Below are 16,116 nucleotides of genomic sequence, written 5' to 3'. Positions count from 1 at the left end.
ATTTCTATTTTAGTCTACAAATTTACATTTTGTGAACAGGGGTAAAATAGATCCTATTAGCTAATAGTTTTTAATGTAAACATCTGTAAATGTATCTAAAACAATTACATTGAAAAAGCTGAGACAAATACACACACCACAGAATTACTCTAAATCAAGTAACAATTTAAATTCTATTAAAAAAATATAATTCTAAAAGAAACCAAACCATTCTAGTATTTGTTAAGTGCTGCAAAAGGACACATTGTTACAAAGAATACATCCTTCAGCTAACAGTCTTACTTACCTCTGCTAGAAACATTTGTGTGTAAGTTCATAAACTAACAAAAAAAATGTTTTTACACTTCAGCTTTGTTGCTATTTCTCCCTTTGTTTGCTTTTTTTAATTTTCAGATTTTTTTCTGAGTAGAACTTGTTCAGAATTTAATCTATGCCATTTTCTTCCTTCCTTAACATAGAATCTTCCCTTTACAGTTTGTCCTAAACAACCAGTTGATTGCAACTGAGGGCAAAAAAAGCAGCAGAAGCAGATGATGCTTAAACTAACACAAGTTCTTGACTTCATTCAAATGCTTCAACATACTTTACCAAAAACTGAAGGGAGAAAAACCAGAAATATGGTAAACTTGACTGAGCTTTAAAGGTTTAATGAAGAGTTGTAAAGTCTTTGAAAACAGGAAGTTTTTCTCAGTCTACATTTCAGATGCACTGTAAACAGAAAATAGTCTAACTACTTGTATAATCTGTTAAATTTTAGAGTAAAGCTTTGCTGGCCATCTTTCTTCTCTTTTAGCTGTTTCCTGTTTCAGATATCTCCAGGCAGTCTTCTGACTCATACATGAGTGGTGCTTCCTTTCTCAAAATTCCTCTTTTGCATATTTCTCAGCAAAACAAACTAATTTGATGGTTGAAAACAGCAAATTCACATAAAAGAAAATCCCTGCTACTATTCTGAAAATGCAAGCTCTAAAGAATTTTCTTCCATTCAGTGTTTCACATGATCTGTGGGGTTTATTATAATGTGCTAGCTCTCCTGTCTCCCTTTGTTTAGGCTTTTAAAAACCAGTCTTTGGCCAGGATTATTACAAGAAGGGCCTGCCATTTGTTGTTATGACAGGCATGGATTTACTGGAAAAGCTTTAGCTCTGTGCTGTGCACAGCAAGTGGGGACAGCACTGCCTCATTCCATCATGTGATGGCAGCTCTATCGCCTCCATTTGAGACTGGGAGCTCTGTACATGAGCAAGTCTACTCAGGTTTGTGTAGATAGATCTGAGCTTAACTCAGTCAAATGTCAGAGCAAGTCAGTCTGAACTAGCCAGACATTCTGACCTGTTGCCACCCATGTGATTTTGTTCCCAAGCTAAGACATGGTGGGTTTACATCTTCTCATAGATGTGCCCTGTGAATGCCAGTATCCTGACATTCTGCAATGCCAAATCTGTCTTTTAAGATCTTGTCTCTACATAAAAATTGTATTACACCAATACATTTATAGCTCCCCACAGTTCTCTGACCTGGACATATTAATATCAGGGTAAAATTTATGGTCTAGAGAAGGTTAAGTCACGTGAATAGTGTAAAAACATATTCACTCTGGAGTTTGTAGCATTGTTACTATGTTAGTAAAAACTTGCAAAATTTTCCATACCTATATATGCCCTGTCTTGGGCAAAAAAGTAAATTAAGGAAAGGCATAAGCCAATGTCTAACAGCCTGGCAAAGAAACTTCTCTTGGAGAAAAAAATGATGCCATAATAACAAATTACAAGATTTCACCTTTCTATTTATTTTGATGCAGCTTACCAACATTATCACACAGTCTGGGTGGGTTAACTAACTGAACTTCTGGCTTTATCTAGTTTGCAGTTATTGAAGTTCAGCCTTTAAAATTATGTCACAAAATATCTAGACGACAGAAAGGGTTACTTTGCAGGCATAGCCTTTATCATGCAAGTAAACAGCTGTGGGCAGGCAGAAGCAAGTTTGCTCCTCCCATGCTTCTAGCCTGAAGAATATGATTCAGCTCGAAGTTAGAAGTCCTTTAGAAGTGTTGTCATGGGACACCACTCACTCTGCTAAATCTTGGCACTAATTTATGCTGCTAAGCAGAAGCTGGGCTAATACCACCCACCAGTTCACAACTAGCTATAGTAAACTGCAAGGACGTCTCCAAAGAGTAGCTGTATGCTTACAGAACCAGGTCAGTGCATAGAGTAAGTTTTAGTGTTTTAAGCTCTTTTTTCCACAGCCCAGCAGTAAAGGAATTTCTCAGACAATTTTAATTGACTGGCATGAGGGATCATACAGAGACAACCTGTCATGGTTCCACAAGCAGCTTTTGACCAGACAGGAAATTACTGTCAGTGAAGCTGGAGTGTAGTGTTGCTTATTTCATTCTTTGTTCTGCTTGATGTCTGCATTATAAGAAAATATTTATTGAGCTAAAGCTCTGTTATACATATAAGGGATACTTCAAAGTTATTCTGTATTGACATTGGGTACTGACCTAAATTGCAGTGTCTTAGCTATGTTTTGTTTAGAGTTACTAAAAACACTTTGATCTTCACCTGCCTCTTTCCCCCACAATTCTTTATTCAATTAATCCATTTACATTTTTTTACTCCTGTCTTGTCATGCTCTCAGGTAGTCCCTAATTATTTCAAGGACCTCCCCACTCATGTGACAAAGCCTGTTTTCAGTTCTTCAGCTCCTGTTTCTGTCACATTTGATACAAACCTTTGAATCTTTAAGAAGTTTCTAGGCTAGAGCTTCAAACACTCACTGTGTAGTGAGAATACAGCAGAGAACTATTAATGCATTGTTTGTTTTTTCTTATTACTTTATTTATGGTGCAATTTTACAGCTTGATTTTATTGTTTCCACCTCAAAGGAAACAATATAGACCATCAAGCCAAGAACAAGGTTTATTATAGGACTCTTATCTTAGATCTGTTTGTAGCAGAATATTCTTCCAACTAGAAACTATAGAAATTCAAATGTACTATTTATATTTATTGATTGCACCTCCTTCTGTAGTTGCTGTCAAGCAATTTGCTATACATACTTCTCCTCCCTCCAGCAGCACTCTATATTTAACTCTCATGCCAAGGTCTTGTTTCTACAACTTCTGCACTGGCTGTAGCATGCCTCGTCTGAGCTGAAAACAGAGCTCAATCCCTTGGGCCAAATTAATTCCTGGAGTTGCTTGATTAAACACAGTGCATTTACACTGAGCACAGATTTGGCTCATACCTGACTTTGTCAGCATTCACTGTGCTGTAACTAAGTAACAAGAACACTGTCATTAGGGGACAGATGAATAGCTTTCTCTAAGGTTATTAGAGCACTGAGCACCTTTAAGGAGTGCAGAAATCTGTGAAAGGAGGAGTTGGGGAAAAGGACATAGCTCCTTTTAGAGTGTGTAACAGAACTGATAAGCTATTCCTGTGATGTGATCAAATGTGACTGAATTCTGCAGGCTCCTGGACTCTTATTCTATAAAATCCACATCAGAGCAGCACAGGAAAAGATCGGAGAGAAGAGCTTCTGCTCTACTGAGAAAGGTACATATTTATATTTTCTTATTTTTCAGGATTTACATGATTTGCTATCTATTTTAAACATTGGTGAATAAGAAGGAAGCAGTGTTTTACACATTCTGTCTGGTACTCATTGTCAGGAAGCCAGTCTGTGGGCAGCAACAGCTTTCACAGAGAAGGAGCAGGACATATTTGTGTGTAATGCATTTGTACTGTATTGTGAACCTGGAAGGTTGGAAGAAGTGAGATGAGATAACCCCAGCTAAATTGAAAATGTAATTTATAGCTATAAGTATGCTGGAATTTGGTACTCATTTGTATTCAAGAAAAAACTGAATGCAAGTCAAGCTTCAATTCAGTCATATTTGACTGAATAGCTGCTTTTATAAATGAGTTGCTGCAGCTGCATTTTATGGGGGTTTTCATTCTCAAGAGGGAGTTCTGCTACAGCAAAATATCTGTGAAGAACAGACAAAAAGCTAGTGCTTTTGCTTGCTAGCCCTGTTGCTGCTTATAGTGTATCTTTCACTCTTTATGGACATTCTTTACAGTCTGTCCTTTAAAGACAAACTCATACTTAACAATACTGTCAAGCACAGGTCATACTAAAGATCTACATAAACTTTACTTCATCTCTTTACTTAAGTTTACTTTTTTTCTTCTTACTCAGCCATAGACTCCTCTAACAAAGCCCTCAGGGTCAGAATCTCGTGCATTTGCACAGCACTGAAGTATTTAAATGCAAAAGGAAAATTTCCTCATTTACAGCTCTAGTTTGCCTCAGTGGAAAAAGGGTTTAACCACATTAACACTGCAAACAATGTACTTGTCACTCAATTTTAGCAATATTTCTTAGCAGCCTGCAGCTGGTATCATGTTTATCTCTGCCAGTCCCACACTGTTGTCTTTCAGCATTCCTTCAGGATCACTGGAATTAGAACTGATGGGGAATTTTCTGAAAAAACATGGTTTTGGCAGCAATTGTTGAAACCAGATCTTAATGTGACGCCATCCACTCCAGTTTTGCTAAAACTCTCTCAAGACAGATTTCTCAGAAAGCAATTTCTAGCTGAAGTAAGAGACACTCTGTGCCCACTCCAGCTACTTTTCTGAGGAGGACATTTACTTAGGATTTGAGACCAAGGTCTCATGCCCTGCCCTGTCTCAGTTAGGCTGCTTCTTTCCATGCAGTGCTTTGGTTACCTGCTGTACTGTATCTCACCTTGCCTGGCCTTTTAGAGCTGTTCATTTCTGCAGAAATACACCACCATTTCAGCAGCAATTTCCTTCCTGCTCTTTCAGATCCCTCTGTGGGTGTCCTCGCTACCAAGTTTCAGTAGAACACTCCCCCTGGCCTGAAGAGCAGCTTGTGGAAAGCAGAAAGCTGTGCTGGGAGAGAGATTTACACTAGATTAGCTGGTAGCCTTGGAAGCAGGGCAGGAGGACACAGTGGGGATTTGGGACACTGAGGGTTCAGCCCTTGATCTTTCTGATACAAAGAGAGAATGTGAAATCGTCCTGTCACAGGTGATTATGTGAGGACAACTAGCCATTTTGGTCTTTCCTCTTCCAGCCTTTTCTCCCTATCTCCATTTGTAGAAAAATTAATCAATAGGAGCTTTTTACCCCCTGGGGAACATTAAAAACTCAGCTGAGAAAACTCTTTACAGACCAGCTCCTAGTGTGCTGACAGGGCAGAGCACTTTGTACTTTTAGCAGTCCACTCTCTCCCAGGTGGGATTTGTACAATTCAGCTGAGCTACACCCACCACTGGCCTCAAACACTAGTACAAACAGTACAAATGCCTCTGCGGTTCTGGAGTGGAAATAAGGATTATCAGAAATAAATGCTTCCTTGAGGTACCTGAAAGGATCTTATTCCTAAAAAGGTGTCTTTGCTTAAGGCCTGGTAAAGTGCATTTCTTATCCTTGAAGAATTCTGTCACCCCAGACTCTGGCTTTAATCATGTTGTGTGTTGACTAGGCCAGTCTGGATAAATATGCTGCAGATCCTCATGGAGCTACTTGTTGGATGGAGATGAGGCCTCTCTATGTGGACAGTGTATTCTAAGCCTCACTCCTCTTTATGGGGCACATAAAAATTATATAAACCTTTTCCTTTGGGTTGTACAACCAAATACCACTTAGACAAGGGAGTTCTAAATGGGCAGCAATTATCCAAATTGAAATCTATCTGGGGAGAGTGGATTTAAACACCTTTATGAAGCCTATTTGATGGGTCTCCCTAGTAGGCAATAGGCACTTTTAAATTATTTTCACTCAGTAAGAAGAACCTGTATTTGTTTCCTTTCAATATGAGAGGAGGGGAAAAAAGACAAAAGGCCTAGGAGGAAAAAAACCCCCAAATCATCAGAACTTTACATTTATAGAAGTCTGAATTTGTGTAGTCATGGTAGTGAGGCTAGACTGTAGTAATTTGAAAAACTTAGGAATAGGGAAACACAGATTTAATGGAAGAAATTTATATAAAGTCTGTTCAGCTTGTTTTCATGATGTCAGTGGAAAATCTGAATGTCAAACTCCCAAGACTATGTTTCCATAGAAATACAAGCTATCCACATTTGGAAATATGCTGATTATTCTTCACAGTGTTGCACTCATTTGAAAATACAAAAACAGTAACAACAGAATAGGAGGTTTGTTGGTTTTTTTTTGACCTTTAAAAGTACTAAAATATAAAGCTGCTGAATTGTGTTGCCTGCAGCAACAGGATACAATAGGTTTGGCAAAAGTTAGTTTAGACTTTCTGACCAAAATACTCTGCCTTTCTTGCTCTTGGAAAAGAGAGAAAAGCAAAATGCCTCATTCCCAGAGACTGCCTCTTTAGTGACAGTCTAGGCCAGAGTCAGGGACTTCAGTCCCAGTCATAGCACAGATCTCCTCTGGCCTGGTGCAGAGCAACAGACGTTGTTATAATACATGTAGAAATGTGCTGACTCCTCTGCATTGGTTTTGCAGTTCTCCTTAAACAGCCAATTATCCTTATAATTATGCAAATCTCCTGCATACTTTGGTGCATGAGATACTTAAAGGCATAACTACAAACTCTTAAAGAATCTGAACTTAAACCTTTTTAACCCTTTTCTAAAAATAGGGGGTATGCCTACCTCCTTCACACAGGTATGTGTAAGTGAGATTTTAATCTTTTTAATTTGTATGGCTTTAGTAAAAAAACTCTAGAAAACTGCTTGCATTGCAGCATTCTTCTCTGCAGAGTTAGCAGCACTGTCTCTGCAATGAGTTAGGCCCTGTTGTCTACTACTGTAGACCATTTGTGTTACCCTCATACCATCAGACCAATGAAGAGATTCTTTTGTGAAAAAAACATTGAATGGTATAAATTTACCAGGCACTCCTCATTCACCAGATGATGTGAGCTAATAAAGTTTAAATTAGATTCTGAACCCTTTAGCAGCAGAATGCTAAAGGACTGTCTAGATGGTTGGAGACTTGTAGTCAACTCTCAAAAAAACAAGCTGTACTTGGCAGTTAGATTAAATGCATGAAAAATTAAAGCAAGATTTGGTGTAACATCATCTTTTCTCAGAGGTCTGATTTGTCAGGAGGCTGAAATCACTTAAGAAAAGTGTTTGAAGCACTGTTTGTCTCCCACATTTTCCCTGTTGTTCATAAACTCAAAAATAATAATGCCACATAGGTGTTTACTGTCTTGGTATCCCAAAATTGACCTGTTTAGTTAATGTGGATCAAATAACTTTGGCTTTCCTTAGGTGCTATCTGTATCTCCACAGCAGGCACTTTTCTGACAAAGATTAATCCAGCTTTACAACATCTTGAAAATTACAGAAATGGCAGTAGTGTTAACTTTTGTGACAACAAAGATGTAGGTAAGACAGCTCCCCCAAGCTCAGATCAGAAAAATATTGCCAAAATGAGACTCAAACCTAAGTCCCCTGCTTTAGGGTCACAAAGTTTATTCTTGATTCAGTCCTAGAGAATAGCAGTCTAATGTATATGCTGTCTTTGTAGAAGAGATTTTTTGTAATTATGTCTAGGATTTTTTTTTAGTACAAAGTAAAGCAGTATCAGTTTATCCAAGCTAAAATTGTAATGAGAGGTTGTGTAATTACTCTTATAAGGATTCATCTTGATTAGAAAAATGTTCTATCCAACAGTTTTCAATCTCCCAATTATTTTAATACCTGACAGCTCTTATTTTTGCATCGGTAGGAAATGAGGTCTTGTTTATTACTCATAATATAATGACCTAAGTTTCAGAATATTTAAATAATCAAATCTGATACTTTTAAAATCTACTAAGTGTGAAACTCAGTAAGGCATATGTCCTTATTAAAACTCAGAGCACTTAGAGGTACTTACTTTCAACACGTTTATTTATGTTTATTTTTCTTCTCAGTAAATACCAGTTTTTAGCAGAGGGAAATGGTTTTGGATTCTGAGGGAGAAAGAGTAGCAATCAGTAGTTTAGATCACACATCCATACATCATCTAATAGTGTTGTGAAAGCTTCAGTTTTTATGAAACACAGAAAAATCTTGATTTGAATTAACTTGATTACTTGGAGTTACCTTAAAAATTAGTGTTACCAATTGTTCCAATCAAAATCTTTCACTTCAAGGAATTCTAAGACCAATTATTTTTTACAGTACTTGGAAAAATTTACCTAAAGGGCTGGAAAATAGCATTACTGAAGATTCTTATTGTAACATTTGGTGAAATGGCTTGAGTCATCTGTACAAGAATAAACAACTAGATGTATTTTTTTATGGCCAATCACAAGGAAGTTTTTATGTCTTTAAAAAACTGGAGATTGTATAATAATAAAGGGGTAGTGAATGCACTCATTTAACTTTTGCTGCCATAATAATAGATCCCCAAGTCTAAGCCAGCCTCTTGAGGCTTCTTTTATAGCCACTGGAATGACTTAGGCGTTTTATCTTCAAGGGCAGGTAAGTTGAGGCAGCAGATTCCCACTCTTTGTGTTTCCTTCTCTCTTTGAAAATGTCCCTTTAAATCTCTGTAAACTGAAACAGGTACTCACATTTAAAAGCTGATCATTTGATTATGGTTTGCATCAGGGAAAAGCTGCTGAACTGCATTATCAAGTTATGATTTGGTCTTACGAAACCTGCCAAAATCAGTAAGATTAGATGCATAAGAAAATAACCCAGTACTTTGGAAAGACTCATCAGTAGTTTGACAGGTTTAAGCATGAAATTTTAATAAGTTTTCTTTTAAACTCTGTCTTCTCAAAAACAGTTTTAGTGATGTGTTATTCATTACTCTCCATATTGTTATCCCTCTGGTTTTCAGTTTATTTCCTTGCTGAATTTTTCATTTTGCCTGCTATTTTCCACTTCAAATTCTAGCTTTCAAAGAGAAGGCTCACTTTATCATGGTGTTCCTAATACACAGAAAAAGCTGCAGTGCTAACCTGTGTGTCTGGAACCTCAGTATAAGCATTAAATAATAAGAGTGACTGCCTTGTAATAAGTGGTTCTGGGAAACTTGACTATGTGCAAGTTCAGTTTTATTGCATATTTAATGAATCTCATGAATCCACATAAAAGCTAAAATTACAGTTGCATTTTCTAAAGCTGTCATAACATGACTGTCTCTTACGTAGTGGTAGCTTTAAATTGGTTGAATTACACACTTAATTTTCATATCCAATATATTCCAGCTGAGGCTATGAAAGGAATTATGTCTTTTGGTACAGATTTTTTTTCCCCTCTGGGTGCATGACCATCACCAATGCATCTTGCTCTTGGCAGTCTGCTCTTACAGTCTGCTGCTACCCCTAAATTTATTTTCACATCTAAGGAGACAGAAATTAAAAAGAGAGACAACCTTTGAAAAAGAAACTGTGTTAAAAAGAAAAAAGAAAACAGGTGTTTCTTGCTCATTCCTTTTAAAAGTTACCTTCTCTGGAAAGTGTTTTTCAGGATAATGGTCTTCTAAAGGAGCTATTCTAAGAACAACCCACACTGCCAGTTTATAGAAGCACTGGGGTCTTATACTGCAATAATAATAACAACAATAATCATCACCCTAATAACTGAAAAAACATTAATTGATACAGCAAAAACAAGTGAACTTGTCTAGGAATGGAAAAGAGCAGGATGTACTGTATAGGTTGTTGCCACCTGTGAGGATCTGTGGAGGCAGATGGGCTCTGCTGTGACACATGGTAGCTTCATGTGGGACTCACAAGTGCAAAGTCTGAGGCACTGTAAGAAATGGATCCTGCTGAGCACTTGATCATTTGAGCTTAAATTTAAAGCTTTTTTTGTCTTCTTCACAAACACATTACACAAAATCTGTGAACCAAGCAGTGCAAACCAGCAAGTCTGATCTAAGTTGAGTGCTTTCCTCTGCTCTGGCTAACTTAAGATGTGTTAAGAAATAGCATTTCACAGGCTGCAGACAATTAGGAGGTTGTCCTTCTTTAAGACATGGGCTTTTAAGCATGTGGTGTCTTGTAATTTTAGTGCATAAAGACTGTAGCAATGTGGGAAAATAAGACAATGCTGACATACCCTCCCATGCCTGGGAAGTGAAGTGAAAATGAAGGGGCAGGATTTTACTATGAAACAGGGCCTTTTTGTTAAGGTAGAAAAAGAGGTCCTCATAGTCTGTCCAAAAAAGAAGCTTCAACATTTCTGCAGGACAGGGACTGGGGCTGTTAGCCTACAGATGCTGTCTCTCCCTGTATTGAGAAATCTCACCAAATGGTCTCATATCTATAATAAGCAATAAATGAGGAAAGCTGTTCCTCAAAAAAATACACTAGTACTTTCTGCAGTTATCATCCATTCTTACTGTCTGACAGATCTTTGAAGGGCAGCCCCAAACAGGCTGGCAGAATCTTGTACTGCTGAAGCAACAGCCTGTGGCAAATTGTACTCAGAGGATGCCAACATGTCCATTGTAACCAGAGAATTATATCTGGCAGTAGTCTGAAATAATTCTGAATGCCAACAGACTTCATTTCTAGAGGGACCTGACTATCATTGGAGTGCCACCAAGTGAGGTATGCAGGGTTCATGCAGTTTCCCTTGTCCAAAATCAGGAAGGTTAGATACCTGCTGGCAGCAGTAAATTGTTTCTGGGCTCCATCCATTCATTGCAGTTCAGAATAATTACTTCTCAACTATGTCAGTAATCCAAATCCATCCACAGTGACTATACAGTCAACTAAGCCATGAAAGCCAAGTGAAGACAAGCCAAGTGAAGCTAGAGAGATCTTTTTCTGTTAAACCAATGATATTTTCATAGCTCAATCCAAGTTCTCAGTGGACAGATAATGTGGAACATCTTCATGTAGAGGAACTAGAAAGAGCAGAAGTCCCATCTGGAAGGTGCAGGACACTTTGGCCTAATCAGTAGAACTAGTAGTGCACAGAAGAAGAAAAAAATATTACGTCCAGGTCTTCATGGTCCTCTTGAGGTAAAGCAGAACGTTCTTAATAGCTAGGAAACAAAATTCTGGAAGAATGATTTTAATGTGCTAATGTTGCTGGCAAGCTCTGAAAAGTAAATGTGTCAGGTCAGACCTTATAAGGAAAGCACTGAAGATAATTATTAACATTGGTGACTACTTGAAAGCAAAAGTAGTAGACTTTTAACTGCTCCAAACAAGTAATACTTGGCTGTGCAACTAAGATAAGTGGATGGGTGAAAAAAATATCATCTGCACTGTAGGTTGGGTGTATCTCCATGGAAACTGTGTCAACTTCTGAACTCAGAATGTGTTCTGCATGATGATTCAAAATGTAAAGCATTGAAGTAGACTTTTCCCATGTGTTCCCATATGTGCCAAGTCCCACTACTGACCACCCATAATATTTCCTAGGACATCTTTGGCGAAACAAACAAAAAAGGAAAGACATAACAGGTAGGAAGAGATCTGGGGGAACATTTGGCTAATCATATACAGCTCCTGTACCTCTGGTCTTGGGCAACTTGACCATGTTGTAGCAATGGTTTAGCTGAACTCCAGGTAGGTGGAATATTAATAAAACTGCAAGCTGTTCACCAAGCTGAAAGAGCAAAAGACTCAACAGAAAGAAGCAGAAACTATAAAGGGTTGAGTGTTGTGTTCTTTAAAAATAACAGTTTAAAAAACAGTGCAACTCTAACCAGCAAGCTGAGGTTAAGAAATTTGTTCTGAATCCTTTAGACCTGTGTTGAAATGCTTCAATAGACTTAACAAATGAACTTGGCATTCATTCTTTGTAATAGCAACTGGAGCACATTCCAACCTGTGCTCTCCTCACTTTGCAAATCACAGCTCTTAGTTTGGCACCCTCTCAAAGGCTAAACCAATTCCTTACTTTTAAGGACCCTTTCTTTATCAGATATTTTGTGTTGTGACTCCTGCATCAAAGTAAATGCACCTTCCTGTATACAGGCTTGTCTGAAATCAGCTGGGTACATGGCTTTGATGGGATTTATTGCTTGAGATGTACAGGGTGACAGGCATCCCATCTGCTGAATTTTATGTTCAAATAAAACTCAGAAACAGAAACACACACCACCCATGCTGCACACAGGGGCACCTGCAGCTATGATGCTGAATTTTGGGGAGAGAATAGGCACAGCCTCATTGGATAATTTGAGCTGGCCCATCAGAGAAGTATGAAGTGCCCTTTTGTTACATCCCTTCAGTTTCTGGAGCCTGGGCTCTTCTCCAATTCAGGGATTCAGCTTTATGCTTTTTATAACAAATGAGAAAACATCCCTACTTTATAAAAGGAAATGTATCTTTTGTTCTGAAAAGTATCAGGTTGATGTCTCATGTCAAGGGCTTTATATGCCTGAAAAAAAGCCTACTCTGCTGTAAACCATCCCACCTGACTGCTTCTGCTTCAATGCTCTGAAAGTAAAGAGGAAGGCAGAGTCCTACTAAAATTTCAAGCTTAGCTTCTCTGCAGAGCATGCAAAGGGCAGATGCTAGCAAAAAGGTCTGCATGCAGGGTAAGAACTTAGGACCTGCACTGATTTGAAACAGAATGTTACCTAACAGTGCCCCATTTCTAACATAGTGCCCAAAATCAAAGGCTGATATGTTCCATATTTTCCTACCTAGGCCAGCTTAGAAGTTGCTAAGTGCTCAAAAATTAGGAGACTGGGATAATATGCAGGCTCTAATTGAAGACTTTAAATCCTTTGAAAATGGTTAGAACAGATTTGATGCTGAAAGGCTCCTTGTGCAGAGGCATGCTTGGAGCCAGGACTGAGCAGCTGTGTGGGGGAAGGGACCAGACTATTAAAGCTACTTGTTGACTGCCTGTAAAATTGGCTTCTGAAGGGAGTGCCACGGAGCACCATCCACTGCCAAGTGACAGAGACTGACTTTCAGCTACTCTGGATAGTATCATAATTAAACTCTGTGTGTTCCTGTTCAGTATGGTTGGTTGTGGGTTATTTAGCTTAATATTTACAAGAAAAATAGGTCGCTCCCGTGCCACCTTAACCCTGGGCTGTTATTCTCTTTTTTTTCCAGATGCTGGAGAGCTCTTCTGGCCTCATTGTCCTCGTCCTGCTTTTCATTCTGCTGCTCATTGTGGTGGTCATCAGGAAAAACGGCACTGCTGCCCTTATCTGGAATGAAATAATCCGGGAGAAAATAACCAATTTCATCATGAATAAGAGCAAAGAACAGAGGATTTTAAATTTCGTGCTGCAGAATGCAGTCCGAGGAGACCCCCGTAGTGTGATGGACACTATAGATAAGTACTGCTCCCAGAAAGAGTGGGCCATGAATGTGGGCGATGAGAAAGGTAATTGCAGCAGGGATCAGCATTTGAGAGCTCCTTCAGACTAGCACAGTACAGGACATCTTATTGTTTTCACATGGTAACTTCCATCTCTTCCATCTGCTGCAAGAAAACAACCCACAACAGCCTTGTGGTCAGCAGAGGAGTTCTGTAAACTGTAATGCAGGCTTGTGCAGATGTCTTTGAGGAGGAGTGTCCAGTGAGTGTCCAGTCATAGGACCAGATCTGGGCTTACATGCTGTGTACATTGTGTGTGAGCAGAAGGTGACAATCTATGGGAAAAATCTAGATTGTATTATACCTCCACTCCTATGCAGGCTGGCCTTAAGGTATCATTCATTATGCTAAGTACTTTCAGATTCTTAGCCAAAAGACAGCAGATTAGAAACAAACAAAAAAAGTATTTTAAACTATATGGATTTTGTATGTGCAAGTATAAATTATAAATTAACATTGAGGGGAGAGATCCTTCCCATGTAATACACAAAGGTAGCTATCATACTTTGCTACTACTTAGTAAATCAACTTGTTCTTGCCTCCTAAAGGAAACTATGTGGACAAAACATTTTTTTTTCTTAGCTGCAGGAAAGTGTCAATCTTTTAAAAAAACTAAAATAGCAAAATGAACATGTTTCCTTATGAATTAGACAGAAAAGTACTGGCTGGGAAGCTGCAGAGGAAATTTGCTTAGTCTGGGATTAACACAGATGATGAAATACAACTGTAACTATTGCAATAAAAATGCTTCTCTGTCAAGGGCACATTTTGTGAAACTGGCTACACTGCAGGCCAGGCTGGGGTCCTGAACATGGGGAACAGAACAGTAGCTGGTGGCTCAGTAGCAATTCTTAAAGCTCTAAACTTTGATCATTCGGGATGATATTCTTAAAAATGTCACTCTAGTTTTGCTCTGACAAGATGACATTTCCTTATAGAGAAGTCATGAAATTTAATGCATCTTTAGTTCCTGAGATTTCAAGAGTGACCACATGATCTTAAGATGCAAGCATCTTAATCACATTATTCATAAACAAATGACACCCAGGAAAATGTCACATAATAAAATGTAAATGTACATTGAAAAATTCCATGGTTCAGAATAAAATAACTTCAAATACTTTTTCAGATTAGTTATCTAGTTTCTAGCTACACAAGTAAGAGGAGTTTTCTCGCACACAAATCCCTTTGTGCAGAAGGACTGAATATAATACACTGTCCCTTCTTTTTGGGAACATTTTTCTGTTGTTAACAATTGACTACTGTTTTCCATGCCACAAATTCATCTAGCGAATCTAAGTATTTTGCAACTTTATAATTTGACTTCTCTCTTTTCCCCATAAAAACAAGTACTTAGGATGAGAATTTTTGTATCACACTACTGCATGTGACATTAGCTACAAATATGAGCACTTGAAATCTAGGAGTTAAATATTTAAAAAATAGGGCTAGTTTCTGCAACAAGTTCTTGGAAAAAGCCACTGCATTTTTCCTTTGTAAGACTAGAATTATTTTAGCTAATTCAGGCACTTCCTTGCTCAGAATTGTTTATATCGTGAAACTAAGGAAGATACTTTTAAAATTAAATTTTGCAATTTGAAAATTAAAATTGTCCCATGATCAACTTGATCACAGATAAGCCAACTAGCAAATAAAACAGTATAATTTGACATCAACACTCAGTTTTTTAATGTCCTGAGCAATTTGAGTACCTGGACTTTGTAAGGTTTTTTCACTAACTTGTTTTTCTGTATGTGAACGAGTTTAATTTTGCCAAAAGGTAACGCTTTTCTATTTTATTCAGGTTTAATTCTAGACAAGACTGTGGAAGAGGTCCAGCCATCAGTTGCACTGGAACTAGGAACATATTGTGGCTACTCAGCCGTTAGAATTGCCCGGCTCCTAAAGGCAGGAGCTCGTCTCATCACTGTAGAGTTCAACCCAGAATTTGCTGCTATAGCTAAACAGATGATCGAGTTTGCTGGAGTACAAGATAAGGTAAATATCATTTGACTCTGGTTGGTATGAAGAAGGAATACATGGAGAGCTGGAATTATCCATAGAAACAACAATAATAGGTTTGTATTTCTTACTTGTCAAGCAAGTATGCACCCTAAGTGTTTCGGAACATGCAGAATTTAACCATCAGGCTTGATAGCAGGGAAAAGCTACCAGTGTCCATGCAGCGGACAAACATCATCTGCTTTTTGGTATGTATCTAAATTTGTTAGCATCAGGAGTCCATCAAATATGATGCAGACCAAGCTGACAGCCAGGGTGGAATTTGAGGTTTGTCAAGGTGTGTGTGACCAAAACAACCAGGGCTGTTCTACAAAGTGCTTTGCTGTGTGAGTAAGGATGAAGATTTGTAGGAGCAAGACCAGAACAATAATATACATCCATAGCTCCTTAATGCTTTGAAAACATTTAGCCTTCATCTTCCAATTTGGCCTTTTCACTATTCACTGGTTAGTACAGCAGACAGGTCATTTGCTAAGTGACTGTAAGACTAAGAGAGGCCTGGAGGGAGGCTCTGGATTCACTTATTTGACTTACTATAGTCACAGGACATCAGCACACAGTCCTTTTCATAAAATTGGTAACCACTATCGCAAAACTGATTGGATTTACTGCCATTATTGAACTGAAAAGCTGCTCTGAGTATTCCTCCTCCTGAGAATCAGAAGCCTTTCTATGATTTCCATCCAATATTAATAATAAACAGTCGTCTTCTTTTTTTCTTGCACCCACAGTCCTTATTAACTGGCTCTTTTCCTAGTTACAATCCCTGA

At 38.2% G+C, this 16,116-nt stretch overlaps 1 protein-coding gene across 1 annotated transcript in view; it reads left to right on the top strand.

Annotated features, from left to right (window-relative positions):
• Positions 1 to 3,322: 3,322 nt before the first annotated feature.
• Positions 3,323 to 16,116, top strand: part of COMT (catechol-O-methyltransferase) — a 16,789-nt gene continuing 3,995 nt past the window's right edge. The window contains exons 1-3 of the mRNA XM_009997654.1: positions 3,323 to 3,566; positions 13,054 to 13,330; positions 15,129 to 15,322. Of these exons, the coding sequence (XP_009995956.1) occupies positions 13,054 to 13,330; positions 15,129 to 15,322 (471 nt within the window). The 5' untranslated portion in view covers positions 3,323 to 3,566. The remainder of the gene's footprint in view (positions 3,567 to 13,053; positions 13,331 to 15,128; positions 15,323 to 16,116) is intronic.

The sequence above is a fragment of the Chaetura pelagica genome, unplaced genomic scaffold (assembly GCF_000747805.2).
Source record: "Chaetura pelagica isolate M959 unplaced genomic scaffold, ChaPel_1.0 scaffold45, whole genome shotgun sequence".
Lineage (NCBI taxonomy): Eukaryota > Metazoa > Chordata > Aves > Apodiformes > Apodidae > Chaetura > Chaetura pelagica.
The sequence above is the reverse complement of the archived record's forward strand: the minus strand, read 5'-3'. Positions and strand labels throughout refer to the sequence as shown.